Source organism: Rhinatrema bivittatum, chromosome 4 (assembly GCF_901001135.1).
Source record: "Rhinatrema bivittatum chromosome 4, aRhiBiv1.1, whole genome shotgun sequence".
Classification (NCBI taxonomy): Eukaryota; Metazoa; Chordata; class Amphibia; order Gymnophiona; family Rhinatrematidae; genus Rhinatrema; species Rhinatrema bivittatum.
In genome coordinates, this window is record NC_042618.1 from 179,820,784 (window position 1) to 179,843,183 (window position 22,400).

The following is a 22,400-nucleotide window of genomic DNA, read 5'->3' on the forward strand; positions in this document are numbered from 1 at the left end:
GCCGGATACTCTTATTTGGCTAACTTAGCTGGGATCGCTGTGGAATACCTGACTATCTTAAAGTCAGCCAAATAAGTTTATCCGGCTAACTTTAGGATAGCCCTGTGGCCTGAAGTGTGTTAGCCAGATAGGTTATCCAGCTAACTCAACTCCTCCCCCTTATGTCCATTCCCTGCCCCTAACTTATTCAGTTAAATACTTATCCAGCTAAGTGGCATCCATTGACTGTAGCTGGATATTCATTGGCGCCATTTAGCCAAATAAGTCATACTTATCCAGCTAAGTACCATTCTTCAAAGCTAGCAACCAGATGGGCCATTCGTTGTGAATGTGAAGCACATGGTGAAGGTGATTTTTGATTTAATTTTAATTTAATTTCATATTTTATTCCGTTGTTTGTAGCTGGTCAGTACTTCAAACAAGATTACCTAGTGGATGGTTAATCAAATTAAATCATTATGTGATAGGTCAGGAAGCACTAGGAGTCATTATAGTAAAAGTAGTTTACATGCATTGTGGTGTGTTCATACAGTAGAGAGGATTTACAAAGAGCAATAGGTAACAGTTGTTCTATACAAATGAACAGCTTATTCAATTAATTATGCAATTATTTACAAAGAATAGCTAATTTGCTTAATTTGGCAATTATTTACATCCAGCATGTGCTTGAAATATGACTAGTTTGTGTGCTCTGTAGTGCGTGGATACATTTAAGTTTTTGTGAGTTGACAGGAAGATAAGGGTTCTAGTGGGTGTTAATCTGGTGGGTAAATAGCCATGGGCCCAAAATTGAAGGTTGGCTGTTTAAGTAACTTAGCCGGAAATGACTTATCCGGCTAAGTTACAAGGAATGTTCAGTGGCATGGCTATGGTACAAACCGCTACTTAGCTGGATAGGTTATATGTAGCTAAGTTAAACCTACTTGTTGGCAGGTATAACTAACCCACACTACTTAACCAGCTAGGGCTAAATATCACCTCTTAGCCAGACCACCCAGATCCGCCCACTGCCCTCTCACTTTCAAGCCAGCTAAGAAATAACCGGATAAGTGAATTATCCAGCTATCTAGCATCCGTGCATTTGAGTAGCCCACTAGAAAGCCAGATAAGTCTTACTTATCCGGCTATCGAATGCTGAATGCACTTTCAATATCAGGCCCCATGTTTTAGTTGATGTCGGAAATCCATGTAGTCATTGATTCCTTGCAGATTAAGGAGGAATGAGTTCCATAGTTCTGTACTATTCCTGTGAAGATTTTGGTTCTGGTTGTTTTTAGTTGAAGAGTTTTGAGGGGTGGAACAGCTAGTTGTTTTTGGCTTGAGCAGTGATTTTTTTTTTTTTTTGTGGGTGATATTTTTTACCTTCTCAGTTATGTGGGGGCCAATGTTATTAAGTTCCCTCAATTTGATGGTGAGAATCTTGAATTTGATCCATAGGGATATGGGCAGCCAGTGTAGATAGATTAAGATGAGGAAGGCATGTTCCTATTTCCTGCTACCTGTGATAGTTCTGGTAGCTGCATTTTGGATTATCTGCAGTTTGTTTATTGTCTCTTTAAGTAGACCTTTATAGATGGCATTTCAATAGTCTAGATGCGTGAGCAGCATTGCTTGCATGATTGTTTTGAGATCACCTGATTGTAGAAAGAGGCATAGTTGTTTCTCCGAGGACAAGCAGGATATTAATCCTCGCACATGGGTGACATCATTGGATGGAGCCCGGCATGGAAATTTGATCTCAAAGATTCTAGAACTTTCAAACATGCCCTACTGAGCATGTGCAGCTGTAGTCATCACTTTGCCCCCTAGGCAGAGTCCCTCAGCTCTCTTTTTTTCCGCGGAGCCTTGTGGTCCCAGGACCTGTGTGTCTCAAGGTATTCAGCTTTGCTCTCTCCTCACAGTTTTTACAAATGATTTTTTTCTAGAGCTGCAGCTGTTTTCTTTCCTTTACCTTATGGTAGTTTTATTTCTTTTCCCTTTCTTCTTCTTTCCTTTGTCTGCCAGCGGCATGGCAGGCCTTAGTCTCTGTGCAGTCTGCCAGAGTCTATTTCTATCGCTTATTAAAAAAAAATATATATACTGCACCCTGCAGTTTAGAATCTGTGTCCTCTCCTTACTCTGTCTGTTTTTGTACCTTTATCAGGTACTGGCAGAACTGACTGACTGAATCCAGTCCGTGGGTGATCCATGTAGGCCGCTGAGCCTGGGGACTCGCCTGAGTTCTACCTGGGCAGGAGTTCCATGTCATTTCACCGATCGATTGGCATCGATAGAAGTTCATACAGTGCAGAGATCGAGGACCACAGAGTTCCTGTGGGGAGGGGGACAGCTCATCCTCCCCACATTCAAAGAAACTAGTCTTCACAGGCTGGAGCCCTGGATGACTTAGGCTTCCCTCCTGCTTGCCAGTGAAGGCAGTGCAGTCTCCTTGTGAAAGAGGGTGATCAGGAGCCTGGGCAAGCAGCTTGCTACCGCACCTTCGGTGCCATGCCCAGTAACGTATGCTCATGCACATCTGTGACCAGCGCACCGTTGATCTGAAGTATCGATGTAAGGACCACGTCAGGGACCAGGACTGCCATTGAGCGCCATGGTCATCCTTGATGCCATCGAAGTGCCGGGGTGCCCTCGATGCCATCAGTGTGCGTGATGCCGAAAGGACCTTTTGTGCCATAGGCATCTGTGGACGTGGAGTCTCAATGCACCTTTGATACTTTCTGAGCTCAATGGGCATTTTTTTTTATAAGGACCACTATTACCAAGAATTCTTGCATCCTCCAACTCCCTCAACCTATCGGAATGGCGATAGGCTGATAGGCGAGCATGCCTATCAGCCTATCGCCATTCCGTGGTTGAGGGAGTTGGAGGATGAGGGACCCCACACCAGAGGTGCTGTTATTTGGTTGCAAAGGCTTGAAAGCTATACTTCCCCATTTTAGAGATATTCCTGTCTGCGGACAGGAGAGTCCTGGTTCATTTTTTTTTTTTTTTTATTTAAAAACTTTTCTATACCGTCGTTTAGTGATGCACCATCACAACGGTTTACATTTAGGCACAAAATAGGTTTGGTTTGCTTTCTAAGTTATCCATGGGGTGCCAATATTTTATGGTTACATAGTTCATAATATACTCTAAATGAGAAGTGTGTTTGAGATACTGTTTATATGATACTGTGGTAATCATATGTGATAACTGTTTTAATTTAAAATTTAATTATGATTAAAACAAAAAAGTAACATTCTGCTTTTTATAGGTGGCTTTCAGCTGTAGGAATTTGTTGTTATTCAGCGACCTCACTGTGAAATGCTTTTTTGAATAGCCAAGTTTTTAAGCTCTTTTTGAAGAGTTTTAGTTCTTTCATAAGTCTAAGCTCAAGTGGTAACGTGTTCCATAATAACGGTCCTGCCAAGGATAGCGCTCTCTCTCTAACTTGGGTCAATTTTGCTGTTTTGACTGATGGAATGGTTAGTAGTGCTTTATTCATGCAACAATTGTTCCATTTACTGGCCAGGTGGATGATAGTATTCTCCTCTCGCTATACTCTTCCCTAACACACATGGGATGTGTACCCATAAAGATTCTATTGTGCATTTAGTCTCTTTCAGGATCCTTATCCTTTTGTCTTACTAGACATAAAGCACCACCCTCCTCCCCCAACCAAGATGCTCCTCCCTATCATTGTGATATAATTTATAGCCTGGTATGGCACTATCCCATTGGTTATCCTCCTTCCACCATGTCTCTGAGATGCCAATTAAGTCTATCTCATCATTCACTGCTATACACTTTAACGCTCCCATTTTACTTCTTAGACTTCTGGCATTGGCATACAGACATTTCAAAGTACGATTTTTGTTTCCATTAACAACCTGCTTTTCAGTTGATAGGGATAGCACTGCCATGGATTCCTAAATCAGTGCTTTATGCATGTTTCATTCCAGTCTGTGCAATTTACCAGCGATACTGTCAAGACCACCTTCATCCTCTCCCTTCTGGACAGGAAGGCCTTGGTCTGGGCCTCTCCCTTGTGGGAGCGTGGTGACGTGCTTCTCCAGGACTTAACAGTAGTTTGAGAAAGCATTTAAGTTGGTTTTTGATGAACCAGGCTGGCTGGCCATGGTAGAATCGGATCTCCTGCACCTCCAGCAGGGTGCTCGAGCATTGATGGATTACGCCATCGAGTTCCTTACTATGCCCACTGAGCTGAATTGGAGAGAGGATAGCCTTCGGAGTATTTTTCTGGAAGGACTATCCTCACGGGTGAAAGACGAGCTAGCGGCTCAGGAGCTCCCCGAATGTCCAGACGCGCTCAAAGATTTGGCTGGGAGGATCGACCGCCGCCTCCATCAGTGAGCACTGGACCTGCAAACCCTGTGGAGGCAAGTAATGCTGGCCCTATCCTTAGCACATCTGCTTATTGAGGTACTTGCAACACCCCCAACCGCTGCCAGGCCCGAGGAACCTAAGCAACTGGGTCAGGGTCACCTCTCTGGAGGAGAGGCTCTGTCGCCGCACCTTGGGACTTTGCTTCTACTGTGCTGGGAAGGGGAATCTGTTGGCATACTGCCCCCAAAGGCCAAGAAACTAGCAAGCCTAGGAGCCAGTGTTTAGAGGATCTTATGCTTTACCACTCCTGCTCCCCAACTTAACCTTCCAGTATCTATCACTCTGGGCAACCACAAGTTCCCCACCCTAGCGTTGGTAGACTCCAGCACAAGAGGGAACTTTATCATGAAGGCCCTCGTGGACCTGTGGTTCTCCGAGAGCCACCCCTAGTTATCTTTTCCATTCACAGAGCACCACTTCCCAGCCAGATCACCACGGCCACACTACTTTGTGGCTCTGCACTGGGATCCTGCACTGGGAGAGTATAATCTTTTACATCATTGAAAAAGTGGTGCACCCCTTCATGCTAGAGTTACCCTGGCTGCAGCTCCACTCTCCTCAATTCGACTGGGGATCGCTTCAGCTGATGAGCTGGGGGGCTCGTGCCATGACTCAAGTCTTCTACGAATCAAGCTCCCATCAACTGTTCCCCTAGCTACAACTTCGTTGGGACTGCCGCCTCAGAATGCGGATGTGTTCTCCAAAAGCAGGGCCGAGATGCTACCAGCTCATTGGGCATTTGATTTGCCATTAATCTGGTACCTGGCACCAACCCTCCATGAAGAAGGGTATATTCCTTGTCAATCCCAGAGACTGAAGCTATATCTTAGTATGTCAAGGAAAACCTCGATCGGGTCTTTATCAGGCCGCCTTCATCTCCTGCTGGGGCAGGGTTCTTCTTTGTGTCCAAGAAAAAGACTGTTGTGTATGCCCTTGCATAGATTATCGGGGCCTAATCACGATAACCAAGAAAGATCACTACCCCTTGCTGCTCATTTTGGAGCTGTTTGACCACCTTCAGGGAGCTAAAGTGTTCACGAAGTTGGATCTCTGGAGGCCTACAATCTCATTTGGCTAAAGTAATATGACGAATGGAAGACAGCGTTCAGCACGCAGGACGGCCATTATGAGTATTTGGTAATGCCCTTTAGCCTATGTAACACCTCCACGGTATTCCAAAATATGATGAATGAAATCTTTAGGGATCTTCTGTACGTCTGTGTCGTGGTTTATCTTGATGACATTATCATCTTCTCAAAGTATCTCCCTTCTCATCGTCAGTCGTTCATCAAGTTCTCCAGCGACCTCGGGCTAATAAATTCTATGCTAAACTGGAGAAGTGCATCTTCAAGAAGGAAAGCCTTCCCTTCCTGGGATATATAGTTTCCAGCAGCGGCTTCCATATGGATCCAGAGAAGGTCAAATGTATCCAGGATCGGGCCTCCACGCATTGCAGAGGTTTTTGGGCTTCACAAACTACTACCAGCACTTTATTCCCAATTACTCCCGGATTGCAACCCCAACCACAGCACTCACCAGAAAGAGAGCCAATACCAAGGGTTGGCCTCCTGACATGGTCGCTGCATTTCACAAACCAAAGTAAGCCTTTCTCCAGGAACCATGCCTCCACCGTCTGGATCCCACATGTCCATTCATCTTTGAAGTCGATGCCTCCTCCTTGGGCGTAGGTGCCGTGCTGAGCCAACAGTCTCTTGGGTGAAGATGCGGCAGGCAGCTGAGCGGGCGTTCTAGGTGTGTGCATGCATGACTCAGCCATATTTAAAGGGCCCGCAGCGGGAAAACCACCACAGCGCCTGTGGATGACGTCACTAGCTCTTCCCTACTTAAGGCTGGCCCAGACCTGCCTCAGCAATAGGTCCCACTCCTTGGAGTAGCTGTTTGCCACATTGGTACTGGTTCCTGATCCTGCTTGCATGCCTGATTCCTATCTTCGGTTCCTAGTTCCTATTCCTATTTCCTTGATGGTCCCTCATCTGTCTTCATTCCTCTTGCTATTCTGCCCAGCCTTCCTCCTCCGGATTGACTCCTTGGTTTGACCTATGCATGGACCCCGGCTTCGTCTTCGTTTGAATTCCTGGCTTGACTTTGGACCCCCTTTGACTTCGTTGGTTTGCAGTATGCCCTGATCTCGGTTTGATCCTGTTCTGCTGTCTGCTGCCTGCCCCAAACTCAGTCTGGACTGACCTTGTCTTCTTTTTGTTGGCCTACTACTTCTCTGCACATAGGCCTACACCTAAGTCCAGCCGCCTCGGCACCCAAGGACTTAACCAGAGGGGAACGAGGGCTGGTTTTGGTGAAGTTCCCGTTGGGCCTCTGCTCCAGCCAGCTCCACTTGCCGATGGTGAGGACCTGCAAGGCACCCCTCTGTGAGTAGCATCAACCTCACCTCAGCCCGGGGGTCCACGTCCACAACATTCCTCTTTTATACCAAACGTTCTTCACCTTTTTTATCTGAATCAGACTATTTCTCTTCCTTCCTTCTCCAGAGCAGATTGTTGGGGAAGTAATAGGTCTTAAAATATTTGAATGTCCATCGGGTGCTCCTTATATACTTAGAGATCACTAATTCCTTTCGCCGATCAGATAGGTTGAGTGTTGTGTTTGGATGGCCATGCAAGGACAAGGTAGCCTCCAAGACTAACTTGGCTAGATGGATTAAAGAAACTATCATTTTGATATATTTGCTTAAAAGTTATCTAGTCCCAGAACTTTTTGTTAATCATTTAGAGTGTACGCATTAAGCGATCAAGAAATTTTACTAAACTAAACTTAACAAGTGCTTCGGGCTTATTCTACTAGAGTGCAGGCATTTTCCTGGGCGGAAGCAATTGCGATAGCACAAGAAGCATTTGCAAGATGGCAACCTTGTCCTCTTTTCATTATTTCTTTAAGTATTACAGATTGAATTTGCACACTAAAGAGGATGCAACGTTTAGGGCAAGTGTTCTCAGAGAGCTCCTAAATTTCTGCCTCCCAGAGTAGTTGGGCTTTGGTACTTCCCACTAGTCTGGACTAGTGTAGCAGGTTGATAAGGAGAAATGTTCTTACTGTCAGTTTTCTTTCCTTGAATCCTGTTACTCTAGTCCAGGACCCTCCCAGGAAGCAGAGCCCTAATGCAGGACAGGAGGTTAGGACTTTTCAGCTTGGAGAAGAGACGACTGAGGGGGGGATATGATAGAGGTGTTTAAAATCATGAGAGGTCTAGAACGGGTAGATGTGAATCGGTTATTTACTCTTTCGGATAGTAGAAAGACTAGGGGGCACTCCATGAAGTTAGCATGGGGCACATTTAAAACTAATCGGAGAAAGTTCTTTTTTACTCAACGCACAATTAAACTCTGGAATTTGTTGCCAGAGAATGTGGTTTGTGCAGTTAGTATAGCTGTGTTTAAAAAAGGATTGGATAAGTTCTTGGAGGAGAAGTCCATTACCTGCTATTAAGTTCACTTAGAGAATAGCCACTGCCATTAGCAATGGTTACATGGAATAGACTTCGTTTTTGGGTACTTGCCAGATTCTTGTGGCCTGGATTGGCCACTGTTGGAAACAGGATGCTGGGCTTGATGGACCCTTGGTCTGACCCAGTATGGCATTTTCTTATGTTCTTATGTTCTTATGTTCTTTCATATCACTTAAGAGCATTTTTGCTTCTATGCAGACATATCTTTAGAGAGAGGTTTAAATTTGATCCTCAGGTTTTATGTTCTGGTTGTTTGTATTCTAATAGGTGGAAAGCTGGTTTTCTCAGAGAATCCTGTTCTGCATTGTTGAAATAGTTTCTACTTTTGGATATATTTTAATTTCATTCAGGGCTTTATTATTATAATACTTTTTTTTTTTAGCTGCACCACACATAAGTAGTAGTGATGAAATTACAGGGACAATTATGTTCTCTGCCTCCATCTGCTGGCAGGGGGTAACAACCCAATAGTCTGGACTGGTGAAATAGGATACAAAGAAAGAAAAATAACATGTAAGAAGATTTATCCTTATGTGAATTTCTATGTAATAAATACATCATTAAATACATCATTAAATATTAAAAACAGTTTCTTCACAGAGAAAGCTAAGCAAGAGATGGAATCAGTTGGAGGTCTTAGATGCCTAAATTTGGGAGTTAGGTCCCTAAATTATCCCTTTTGAAAATGTACCAAGTACCTACACTTAGCATCATTATTTCCCTAGAAAATTTAGCACCCTAACAAGAGGGTGGCTACAGGTACAGAGTCTGAATGGGGAAAAAAAACGAGATTCTTAGCATTGATTTTCAGCACATTTTGGCAATCCTCCTCTATTTCTCCTTGAAATGTAGAGAATACAAATAATTATCTCTTATGCCAACACCATGGAAAGTCATCGACAAGAGCAGATTGGGCTGTTGGGCATTTCCCAATGGGCCATGGCAGACCCACTCCCTTAAAGGTGCAGGGGCATGTGAGCCATCGAGAGGGAAGAGGTGGCATTCATTTGATTGCAGGCATAGCACATCCTTGAAAGGGACCATTCCCCTACTTGCACATTCTTGAAACTGGAGACTAGTTCCTCCTCTTGACTAGTTCCTATATAAATGCCAGCTTTGTCCTCCCATCTTTGTATGGAAGAGTCCCATGGAATTCCATAGCATGTTTACTTTTTTAATTGTTTCAGGCTCCTCCTATCTTTGGTGAAAGTAAACAGAGTGCACTAAAACTATCTTTCTCATTGCATCTAGGTTTTTGTTGAGTTGACAAAGGAACAGCAAGAAGAAGATGGCAGTTTTGGAACTCTGAACAGTCGTCTTTGCTGGGAAAGAATGCAAGAGGACAGAGTACTTTTCTAAATGTTTTAATGACATGTAAATGACTTCACCACAGGAATTACAACAGAACTATTATCTTTCAGAAATATTAGTCTATCATGGAAAACTGTGACAGAACTCAATTTTTGTGCGTAAAGGCAGTGAAATGGTCAAAGCAGCAATAAAATGCTGCAAAATATATTTTCAAGGCATCAAATTCCACCCAAGCCTCAAATCAAAACCTTAGTGGCAGTACCCAGTAGTTGGGCTCTTTCATACAGTGTGCCTATAGTTATTCTGTAACTGACAGAAGAAACAGAAAGGAAGCAGAGAAGGAAGAGGTGGGTTATTTAACCCATCATTATAGGTCTACACCTATAGCTCTATCTAAAATACGTTGTGCGCTTTGGGAATGTACACAGAGAATGGGAAATTGTACTTTCTTATCATTACAAAAGACCCTGCTGATACCATAAGCTCTGCTTTTCAGAATGGTTCTTATCATTCTGTGCCTATGACAAAACTCCTTGGAAAGTAAGATCCAATGGATATATTCCACTTTGAGGCTTAGGCATCAAGGTTTCTTTTCTGTTTGTTGTCCCGTGTTTGGCTGTACTTAGGCTGGCTGGTATAAAAGACCCATCGCTTCAGCTTCCTGCAGTTTTCCAAGTTTCTCTCATAAATGGTGAAGCAAAGCATTGACCTCCTGCAGCCTAAAGAAGAGAATAATATTGTCCTCAGAACTACTCTTCAGCTGACATCACAGTACTTGCATCTCTTCCAAAGTGCAGTGAGTACAACACTACTAGCCTCCGCCAAGCTGGAATACAAGTTCACTAAACATAAAGCCACATCACCACCTATGCCTGTATTTCCTCATTGTATTTCTATAGCTGCATTTCACCTCAGGATCTTCAGGGTAATAATCAACAACAACAACAAAAAAATGTAAGGGATTTGACCCAGCCTGCAGTACTGTGCATTGCTATGTGGAAGACCCAGTTTAGATTTGTATTTTCACCTGCTGCTGCTTGGGTAGTCCAGGGATGGAGATACTATGGGATTATTGTCCCCAAGCTCCCCAAGCAGAAGTCTCAACCAATATGACAAAAGCAACATCTTACTGACTAGCTAAGAGTACATGTGCTGGGTTCTGGAAGAAGCTGTGTGTTTTTCTTCTCAGCCAGAGAAATTACTGTAGTAACTTGGCTAGACAGGAGGGGGGCTAAAAATGGGGGGAAAGCCCATGTAATTGTTCCTAGCACCATTGGTTCCAGTTGGAAGCCAGAAAGAGCAGGAAGAAACAGCCTGGTTAACTAATCAAAGAAAAAGAAATATATTTCAGCTGCGGCCTTTAGTAGAGATTTAAAAAATAAGCAACCTTTTAATATTCCTGTACAGCCAAAACGTTCAAAAGAAAAGTTAAGAAAAATCAAATCATCCATTACGTATGCTGCCTTCTCATCTCCTCAAGTACAAGCTGCTGAGTGATAAATCCAGGGGCACATGTTATTCTTTAAGAACTACGATACTCAGAGGCTGCACTGATGGGATACAAGATCCTGAAAATTTTCTAATTGACAAAGGACTATCCTTCAACCTGGGATAGGTTTGGACAGAATCAAGTACTCCTCTTCCTTGGTTATCTAGCATGGTATATAAGAGGTACTGAAGGACTTAGCGTATACCAGATTGCATACAATTCAACAACACAAATGCAAATAAAGTATATTAAAATATGTAAATAGACTGTATGATTCAAGTAGTTTACCTTTAGTGGTTAGAAGGAGGGAAAGAGCATAATTTTGTGATTGGCTTACAAATTATTTTTAATGGTGAAAATTATGTTGTTAAGAAATAGATTTCATGCTGTCAGCATTAATTTTCCAAGTTATTGTACCAAACACTCTTTTTCTTTATAACTTTAGTTTCCATCTGCATGTGTTTTTGTAAACATTATTAATATATATTTTTTTGATGGTGTGATTTCACCATCATTGTCTTACAGGTAGATTTGTGAGTACAATTTTCAGATCTGTCCACTAACTTTCAATTTTTATTATTTAATTGATTTTTGCATTGGGAGAATAGTAGTGATTGCACTAATGCATTGCTTTAATAGTATTCTGTTGCTGTAGTGTATTAACTTTGTTTCTTCATCTATTGCTGCTCTCCCACCACTGGCAGGAAGGAGAGGATGAATGCAAATTCAAGCACTTGGTTCTTCCATTACATGGCACAGAAGCAAAGAATAAGATTTTTCAACAAAATAAGTCCAAAGCTAAAGTCAACTAGTTACTGTTGTAGAAACCTGATGAAGCTCAACAAAAATTAAGCCACAAGTTCTCTGAAGAAGAATTGGCACTCTAATACTAACTTTTGGAAAGCCAAGCAGCATTCAGATTATCCAGGTAGAGGACCACTCCATGGAGAACTGTACTTGTGCTGGATTTAATATTCCATTCTTAATCACTAGTTACTAAACCTTTGTCACACAGAGAACCACACTAACAGCTAGCTAAGTCTGTCACCTAAATTCAAGTGTTCTTTTGAATTAACATTATTAATCTTGAATACAAGTCCTGCCTCCAATCCGTGTTATCCTGGTGCAGAAGAGCCACATGAAGGAGCATCCTGAAGAGGCAGGTATTGACAATTCAGCTGCAAGACATATTTTCCTCCAAGGTTGTTATAACCATATAAATCTCTCTTTTGAAGTCACTACATTGTCTTCCTATCCACTTCTGCATACAGTTCAAGTTTCTATTACTCATTTACCTGAGCATTCACTCTGCAGCTCCTCATTCCTATTTATAACCCAGATCAATGCAGACTCCTGGATTTTGCCTCCCTGCCAGCAGATGGAGACAGAGAAGAAAAGCTTTACTGACACTGCTACTTATCCTAGTGTGCCACCTGCAGTCCTCCAGTATTTATCTGTCTCCAGCAGATGGTAGAGGTGTAAAACCTGCAGTCTAGACTATATTAAAAAAAAAGTATAAGAGCAATCCTTCCAGAGAGTTGTTAGGTACCTGGTTGGGCCATACTCTCTGGTTGAGGTGGACGAGCAGGGAGTTGGTGACCCTTAGTGAAGGCTTGTCCCTGGACACTTGGGGGATTTCGGAAAGCTGGTGGTCTAGTTCCTTCTATTCCTTGGAGAGCTCTTTGGATCCAGCAGTCTGCTCTGCAGCATGCAGGAAAGAATTTACTTTTTTTTTGTTCTGGGCATTAAAGTTTAATTAAAAAACAAACAGACAGATCACAGGAGTGGTGGCATCAGACTATAAATTGCAGTGGATCTCGGCTCTGGCTGCCCCTGTAAGTGATCAGGAATTGCTTGGAAAGCAGGGAGATATCCGGTAGCTGGGGGACCCGGCATTGAGCAGTCCACCGTGGCGAGCAACAGACATGCGACATGTATGGAATATGGCACCGGAGAAGGATCGTGTCAAGAGCTGCTTCTTGTGGGGAACCACGTGTGTGGCTAAGGCAGGATTGTGTACCCCCTGCATCTCTGGGGGAGAGGGCAGTTCTAGCGGGACGGGATCCAGGTCAGCAGAAAAGAGAACGACTAGAACATCAGGGGCTGCCACTGATGCTTTTCCAGTAAGCATGGGAATAGCAGCCATCTTGGCTTCAGTGGCAACAGTGAGAGAGGCTCCTAGAGAAGCAGGGTTACCACTCCTTCCTTATCTCTAGCCATGCAAAATCCCATGGAGGTGCAGGAAGCCTCTGAAGCGGAGGAAGCCATGCTGAAGGAGTATTCTGAGGATTCTCTCTCCTTTTCTTCCAATTTTTTGTTGCTTCTCTCTAGGGCATATCTGGCCAGAAAGGCAGCAGAGGAGAAGCACCCTTGCCCCCAGGGTCGGCCAAAAGGTTGCCCTTGGCCTGTAAAAAAGCCCAAGATAGCCAAGAAGAAGGGGTCTGTGAACATCCAGAGGGCTTAGCTGAGCAGCCTCATGAGGGAGACTGAAGACTCCGAGGAGTTGGATGGTGTAGCAGAGGATTTTCCAGGAGCAGGATCTGCTCAGGGTATTGGATGTGGAAGAGGTGCTGGTGGCCAAAGGGGACAACCCTAAGGTGGTCCGGTTGTTTCATAAGGATGAATTGTGGCCCTTGATTCCACAATGGGTGGAAATTGACCCATTGTGGAATCAAGACTGACCCATTGTGGAATCAAGACCCAAGACTTAGCTCCCTTGGTTAGTGAACCAGGGGAGCTAAGTCTTCACAATGAAAGGAGGCCGGGCCATTCTTCTCTTCCAGCTGTCAGAGGGCAGTTAGCCCTCTTTTATGAGGAGTGGACCAGAATCACAATGGATCAATGGGTCCTAGAAGTGATAAGAAATGACTATGCATTAGAATATACTCAGCCAGTATGAGAAGCCTACATAGTCTCCCCTTGCGCTCTCCATGTGAAGCAGGTAGCAGTTCACAACACAGTAGACCGTTTGTGACACTTGGGTTCTATAGTGCCGGTTCCCTGAGAGGAAGAGAGAAAAGGAAGGTATTCCATTTATTTCATGGTACCGAAAAAGAAGAGAAAGTTCAGGCCTATTTTGGATTTAAAGAAACTGAATGTAGTCCTCAGAATGCCACGGTTTCGTATGGAGGTCCTGCATTTGGTCATAGCGGCAGTACGCAAAGGAGAGTTCCTAGTGTTACTACACATCACAGAGAGACATATCTGCATATCCTAATCAGGCCTGAGCACCAGAAGTGTCTGAGATTTATGATTCTGGGTGACCATTTTCAGTTTTGCACCCTTCCTTTTGGGTTAGCGATGGCTCTGTGAATGTTCACCAAAGTGATGGTGGTGGTGGCAGCAGTGCTCAGAAGGAAAGGAGTACTGGTGCTCTTATGTTCTTATGTGCAACTGTATCTGGACAATTGACTCATTCGGGCAAGGTCAATGGATCTCTGTAAACAGGTGGTACAGCGGGTCATTGAGAGTTTGAGATCTCTGGGCTGGGTGGTGAACCTAGCAAAGAGCCATCTTATGCCATCCCAATCCCTGGATTACCTGGGAACTGGTTTCAACACCCAAATTGGCAAGGTGTTTCTCATGGAAGAGAGGGTGATGAAACTGCAGAGTCATGTTCATCGCCTGTTGCAGCTCCCGGTGCCCAGAATTTGGGATTATTTGCAGGTCCTAGGTTCTATGGCATTGATGCTAGAGATAGTTCCATCAGTGTTCGCTCATATGTGGCCCCTTCAGAGAGTGCTCCTTTCCTATTGGCATCATTTTCAGAGGAGTTTCAAATTCCACTTCTGCTCAGGGGGAGTCCAGGTTCAGTCTTTCTTGGTGGCTTGGTCCAGCCAATCTAGAACAAGACTTGGATTTGGAAGTCCCCGACTGGGTGATAGTGACCACCAATGCAGTCTATCCGGTTGGGAAGTGGTGTGTCAGTGACAGGCAGTACAAGGCCGATGATCAATAGAGGAGGCATTGTGGTCTTTCAGTCAATTAGAGATGAGAGCGGTGCACTTAGCATTACTTTCTACCATAGTTGCAAGGTCATGCAGTATGTGTTCTATCAGACAATGCAACGATGGTAGCTTATATAAACTGGCAGGGAGGGATCAAAAGTCAAATGGTTTCTTAAGAAGCTCAGGAGTTGGTTCAGTGGGCGGAGCAGCACCTGGCAGTCCTGCGGCATTTCACATAGTTTGGGTAGACAACATGCAGGCAGATTTCCTCAGTCGGCAAAAGTTGGAACCCTGGAGAATGGGAGCTATCAGAGGAAGCAATGCACCTCATTCAAACCAGATGGGGAACACCCCATATGGATTTAATGGCATCAAATCAGAATGCTAAGGTGTCTCAATTTTACGGTCTCAGGCGAGAACACGGAGCAGAAGGAATCCACATTCTGGTTCTACCCTAGCCACTGAGGATTTTTGTTTGTGTTTCCTCCATGACCATTGGTGGGCAAGGTATTAGTGCATATAGAGATACACCCGGGCAAAGTGATTCTAGTGGCTCCAGAGTGACTTTGTTGACCATGGTTCACAAACCTAGTAAACTTGACAGTGGATGGGCCATTAAGGTTCAGTCACTTACCAAGGGTGTTTTGTCAGGGTCCAGTGTTTTCGGATCAGATGCATCACTTCTGTCTCACGGTTTGGCTTTTGAAAGGAAACGCTTAAGATGAAAGGGTAATCCTGAAGATGCATTGTCATCGTACTGCAGGCCAGAAGACCGTCCACATCCTTGGCCTATATTAGGGTATGGAGGGTTTTCAAGGCTTGGTGTATTGAACAGGACATGTAGTCTATTCGGGCTTCCGTTTCCCATATCTTGACTTTTCTGCAAAAGGATCTGATTAAGAGGCTAGCTTTTAATTTCCTTTGGGTGCAGGTGGCAGCTTTAAGCTGTCTTCAGGGCAAGGTGTAGAGTGTTTCCCTGGCTTCTCATCCGGATGTGATTTGTTTTCTTCAAGGGGTAAGGCATTTGCGACTTCCAGTGCAAAGAATATGTCCCTCATGGAATCTTAATTTGGTTGTGAGGGTGATGTGGAGGTTCCGTTCGAACCACTGAAGAGAGTGACTCTAAAGGATTTAACCCTGAAGATTTTTTTTTGGTGGCAATTTGTTTGACCAGAAGAATTTCAGAACTTCAGGCATTGTCTTATAGAGATTCATTTCTGCAGATTACAGTATCTGAGATATCGTTGCGCACAGTGCCCTGTTTTTTGCCGAAGGTTGTTTCTGCCTTTCATCTTAGCCAGACAGTGGAACTTCCCATTTTTCCAAATTTGGTTTCATCCAAGCCACATGAAAAGGAACTTCATGTGCTGGATGTACAGCAGACGTTGTTGAGGTATCTCAAGGTGACTTATTAGTTTCCAGAGATTGGATCTCCTCTTTGTGCTTTGGAATGGGCCAAGGAAGTAGTGCAAGGCGTCCAAGGCTACTGTTGCATGTTGGCTGAATGAGGCGATTAGGTCTGTGTACATTTAGAAGGGTCGACTGGTACTAGAGGGTCTAAGGGCTCACTTGATTCGGGCACAAGCGACCTCCTGGGCCAAGTGTCAACAGGTGTCTCTGCATGAAATCTGTTGGGTGGCAACTTGGAAGTTGTTACACACTTTCACCAGACATTACTGGTTGGATGTCCAGCCACCGGATTCCATGGGGTTTGGAGAGAGTGTACTGCGAACAGGGCTATCACGTTCCCACCCAGTTTAGGGAGTTTGGGTACATCCCAAGAGTCTAGACTGATCTTGATTATGAACAGGAAAGGAAAACTGGTCCTTACCTGCTATTTTTCATTCCTGGAATACCACAAATCACTCCAGAGCCCTACCCGTTTAGGAAAGTCCACTTGTATTGGAAGCATGTAAATGATACAGAGTTGCCTGTTGAGTTGAATGGTGTTCTAATTTGTGTTCTTGGAACTGAGTTCCGATTTGAGTCTTCATCTTCCTCCTACTCATTAAAGGGGGTTGGGGTCTCAGTTATGGTTATAGATATTCCCATCTTGTCTTTGGTACAAGTCATACTGAGGGGACTACAGGTGACACACTAGGTTAAACAGCAGTGTCAGTAAAGCTTTCCTTCTCTGTCTTCATCTGCTGGTAGGGAAGCAAAACCCAGGAGTCTGGACTGATCTGTGGTATTCCAGGAACAAATTAGCAGATAGGAACCAATTTTCCTTTACATATTTTCCCCTACCTCCTTAACATCCTCTTCCTGAATTCATTGGGCAAATTGCTCTTATCTGTGTCCTACTTCTCCCTTGCCAACTCCTGATTCCCTGCTTTTTACCTTGCTTCACCATATGCCTGGAACAGCCTTCTTTAGTTGATATGTAATGACCCCTCATTGTCCATATTTAAATCCCACTTAAAATCTACCTTTTCAGGCTGCTTTTAATCTTAAAATCCTGATCATGGCCTTGCTGATTTTAATTATTTTTTAAAATAAAAGTTCCAGAATCCTCTTATTGTCTCCTCTATGTGTCTTTACAAGACTGTAAGCTTCACAGAGCGAACAGTGCTGTATGCGTCTTGTAAGGCTATAGTAATGATAAGCACAGGAATCAGAGTAAGAAAAGGAGTTTTCTTCACCATATGTTCTATTCTTCTCCTTTCTCTCCTTCACCAGTTTACTCCTCATTCCCCTCCTCTACCATTTCTCATAATACTTTCTTCTGAAAGTTCATTAAGCCAAGGCCCAGTTTTATACGAGCCTTTGATGGCCATTTTTGTGGTGGGGAGTGCAGTCAGACATAATATGTAGCAACAGCAATGAAGACACCTCAGACGGTATTCATGGTGAAGCGTGCTCCCGGCTTCTGGGAAACCTGCCCTTTTATTGTAAAATGATCTCATAGCATTGCATAGGATACATACGTCACATATTTTCTGTTACAATGTTTTCCAGATGTAAATGTTTGTGCTGACCTTTTACTAAGTAGGCGCAAGTGGTCAGTAGGTGCAAGCGGTCAGTCTGCAGGCAGGGAGGGGGGAGGTCATTAGCTGGTCGTGAGGCAATTGTACTGAGCTATCTAGGTGTAAAAACCACATAAATGCAAGTAGGTCATGAACTGTTCTGGGGCTGCAAAAAGCTTGCACTAGATATGTTTACTGCAGACTGGTTTCCTGTTAGAGGAAGGCTGTTTTTACTTGCTAAGCCCGCTGCGGTCGGAGCATGACATTTTCTCTGCACTAAGCGTAGGCCCAAGGAACAGACCGTTAGATGTGGCGATAGACTTTAGCCCTCTGACGTGGCCTGCCAACTGCCAAAGAGCCAAACTCCTAACCCCCACAATAATACACAGCAATCAGCCAGTAGACACTTCATTCTTTCCAAGGGGAATTTACTTCACCTATGCACACAAATATATCATGGTGTAAAACATATTTTCTACCTATACTAAGCCTAGGAATTTCCCCCAACTAATCTGTCCATCTTATTCGTGTGATGCATTTATTGATAGAATGGGCTGAAATCTTTATGCCTTAGATTAACTGCTAACACACTGCCCTGCCATCTTTTCAAGCTCAGCTAATACTGGTGTACATGTATTTATAAAATTATGTTTATTTTTGTATCAATTTTAATGAGCTATCACTCTTTTTGTCTCGCTGATTTTAACAAAAAAAAATGTTAGTGTCTCACACACAGCTTTTTTGTAAGTTAAGACCATATAATTCTGACTTTAGGAATTAGATACATTGTGCTTGTAACCTCTCAAAAATATCAAAATAGGAAAAGTCTGGTGCATTTTTATCAAAATATATTGCTGGCTACATACCTTGCCAAAAGATTTTAAAGTCCTCTTATAATTTCTAAGACAATAATTAAGAAGATAATTTTTTAACAGCATGCATAAATTAGACAGCAAGTATGCACATAAGTGCAAACTCCTCCCCAGCTTTGCCCTGGAAATGCCTCTGCTCAGTCTGGATAAATTTATGCATGAATGTGATAGAAAAATTGATTCTTATCTGCTAATTTTCTTTCCTTGAGTCCTACCAAACCAGCCCAGACAAATGGGTTTTTCTCCCTAGCAGCAGATGGAGACAGAGAGGAAAAGCTCTATTGTACTCTTAGTACTTAAGTTACTGTGCTACTTGCAGTCTCTCAGTAAATCTGTATCAAAATTAAAAATATAACTTCCCTTACGAGCAGGGGAAATATAAGCATTGGTGAAGTCCCAAATTCAGGCTTGAAAACTGCTCTACTGAGAGGATATAAATGCCATATAGGAACTATTGAACAAACACTGAGTAGATATATCTACACCCAGAAGAGCAGTCTATAGGTTCAATATGTGGAACTCTGTACTGGTCTGATAGGACGCAAAAAAAGCAGGTAAGATACATTTTTCCTTCCTTATCGTCCACCAGACTAGTTCAGATAGATAGGATGTACCCAAGCTACGCTAAACTGGGTGAGAACCCGAAAGACATGCTCCAGATGGTTGATGGACCACTCACTCTCTTCTGTTTCCCTTGGGAAGATGCCCCCCAACTGCTCAGACTGGCATGTGTAGTTACTGTTACCCACTCTGGTATTTCCAATTCTACTCCTTTGGAGAAATTGTCCAGCGATAGCCACCAAGAAATTCTCAACTTGACCACTCCCTGAAAGGACAACTTGATCTCTAAATTTTACAACTAAGGATTCCACCATGTGAGAAGAGCTGTCTGAATTGGCCTCAAAGGAGCAGAAGCTAAAGGAATCAGATGTAGCATGGATGCCATAGATCCCAGAACCTGAAGGTAATCCCATACACTGGGAAGTTTTATTCGCAACAGTTGACAAACCTGTCCCTGAAGCCTCAATGCTCTTTCTGTTGTAAGAAATACGTTTTCCTATGTTCATCTCGAAAAAAGACACAGGTATTCCAAGTTCCATGAAGGATCGAGCTTGCTCTTGGCAAAATTGACCTCCCAGCCTAAACTTTGTGACAGGAGAATCACTCTGTGAACTGAGTGATGACGACTTTCCTCTGACTTTGCATGAATTAGCCAGTCATTCAAATATGGATGTACCAATATTCCCTCTGTGAAGAGCTGCTGCCACAATCACGATTACCTTGGAAAATGTGTGTGGTGCCGTTGTCAGCTCAAAAGGGAACACTTGAAACTGAAAATGCCACAATAGCACTGCAAACTTGAGGAATCTTTGATGATATCTCTGAATCGGAATAAGCCTCTGAAAGATCCAGTGATGCCAGAAATTCTCCTTTCCTGACTGCCACAATCACTAAATGAAGAGTTTCCATACAAAAATGAGGCACCCACAAGGATGCGTTCACTTTCTTTAGATCCAAAAATGGGTCAAAATGTGCCCTCCTTCTTTGGAACTATGGCACAACACATGAGCAGTCAAGGCTTTTCTCCAAGTGCTTTATTTATAGGGCAGCAAATATCAACAGTCTGCTTAATTTCAGCAACATACTTCAGGTTACAAATTTCCTCCTTCACAATCTTCTCATTACAACAGGACAGCTATGTTAAAAGGAGCTGCCTTTCCTTTCTTACTCACAGTTAAAACAGAAATGTTACAAGAGCTGTCTTCTCCTGGTCCCTGGTGCCTGTTTTGCTCTCCTCTGAGCCTAGGCTAAATTCCTGCTCAGGGTGCTACATTACACTCAGAATACCTTGTCTTAAGGTGGACTGGGACCAGATTGCTGGGACTGGTCCTTTAATTGTTCTGGAGCTTTTTTCAGGCATGCCTCTTCACAGGCACCACAAAGTAAATGGAATAATGCCTCAGACCAACTTCCTTCTCTGGAATTGGAACCACTGCCTCCAGAAGGAAAAGACTTTACAATGTGGATCTTAAAATTTCCCTTTTTATCTGCAAAGCACACAAAGAGATCATGAAGGCCTCGACTATTCAGTGAGCATAATCCTAAAGCATAGCCATCTCTTACAACAGATGGGACTTACCTCCCCTAAATCTTCCACCAAAGAGTGGATCGTCTGAACGTCATTGAAAACCTTTAAGTCCCCCTGAACTGGGAACCACATTTCCCCGAATATTGCTTCTGCTTCCCCGAAAGGACTGAGAATTGGCCAAATACTGGTGCTGCACTCTTCCCAGGACAATAATGCCTGACTTTCCAAAACTTCTGTCTACTAGGGAAAGTCTGCAAGGTCCCCTTAAGTGTATCTTCAGGAAACTTATACGCCTAGGTGTTTAATTATTTCTCCATATCCTCCCAAAGAGTAACTTTCTTCGAAAGGGGACGAGACTTGGGCCACACATCTATCGCCCAGTTGCGCAACCAGAGCAAATGCCTCACTGATACCATGGACACCATATTCCTAGTCAGCATGTGAAGTAAATCATATAAGGCATCCATAGTAAATGCTAAGCTAGCTTCTGAGTGTTCTGCCTTCTTTTCCGAAAGAGCTTCTTCAAAGTCAGCCACTGGAATCTACTGCACACAGTGCAAACATGCCTGAGCCATGAAACTGCTGCATGTGGCTATTCTAAGGGCTAAAGTTAAAATCTCAAAAATCCTTTTGAAATGAATTTCCATTTTCTGTTCCTGAGCATCTTTAAGGACTGCACAACTTTTAACCAGGATAGTGGTCGCCTTAGTAACTGCTGATACCAAGGCATGCATCTTGGAAATTTTGACAGATCCAAGGCATCTTCTAGAAAAGGATACAACTTTTCCATGGTCCTGCCACCCTTCAGACCAGCCTCAGGAGCATTCCATTCTTTAAAGACTAAGGGCCGGATTTTAAAAAGGTTACGCGCGACTGGCCTATTTTCAAAAGGCCCGGCGACACGCATAAAGCCCCGGGATGCGTGTAAGTCCCGGGGCTTTACTAAAGGGGCGGGGCAGGGGTGAGACCAGAGGCCTCCGACAGAACGGCCATTTGCTGCAGTGTTGGAGGATCGCGTGCCGGTGCACGCAACTTACGCCTGCCCAGAGGCAGGCGCAAAAGGTAAGACAAATGTCAGGGGGGAGGGTAAGAGTAGGGCTGGGGGGAAAGGTTAGGGGAAGGGATGGGAAGGTCAAGCTAGGGGGAAGGGAACGGGAGAAGGCAGCATGGCTCAGCGCGCACAAGGTGCACAATTGTGCACCCCCTTGCGCGTGCCAACCCCCGATTTTATAACATGCACGTGCATGTTATAAAATCGGGCGTACACGTGTGCACACCGGGTAGTGTGCACACATGTACGCCCACGTGCACCTTTTAAAATCTACCCCTAAGGCTTTAATTGTTCAGTGAAACGTGTGGGAAATCTAAGTCTCTCTAAAATGGGATCCTCCCCTTCCTCCGGCTCATCTCTGCTCTCCTTTATCCCTAGCTCAGCCAGGGCCTGAGATATCATGGTTGGCAACTCTTCCCTTTTAAAAAGACAAATCCTCAGCTACAGGGATTTCTCCCTCTACAGAGGATCTCCTTCCACACCGTCATCCTCAAGGAGTTCTTAGGGTAGTCCAGTTGAAAGTCCTCCTCTGAATCCCTCAAACCCAATGCTACAAGATCATGGTCTAGTCTTCTCTTCTTGGGACAAGGCAGAATCGGAGGATCCCCTGAGGAAGTGCCCTTTGGGAGATAACTGCTGAAACAGTACCTTTTTTAATAAAAAATGGTTGGATATAAGAAATACAAATTCAGGGGGGAAAGGGTCCCCTGAATCGATATCATCGTGCACCACAGAAGCTCCCCCTGCCTTTACCTAAAGAGTGCTTGGTTCCCCCCACCCCCATAGAGTTCAGCAGTGATGGATCCGC

At 43.9% G+C, this 22,400-nt stretch overlaps 1 protein-coding gene across 2 annotated transcripts in view; it reads left to right on the forward strand.

Annotated features, from left to right (window-relative positions):
- ABCA5 (ATP binding cassette subfamily A member 5) overlaps positions 1-21,503 on the forward strand; it is a 510,372-nt gene extending 488,869 nt beyond the window's left edge. For both annotated transcript variants that reach the window (XM_029599288.1, XM_029599289.1), the window contains one exon: positions 9,119-21,503. In XM_029599288.1, the coding sequence (XP_029455148.1) occupies positions 9,119-9,226 (108 nt within the window). In that variant the 3' untranslated portion in view covers positions 9,227-21,503. The remainder of the gene's footprint in view (positions 1-9,118) is intronic.
- The last annotated feature ends 897 nt before the right edge of the window (positions 21,504-22,400 follow it).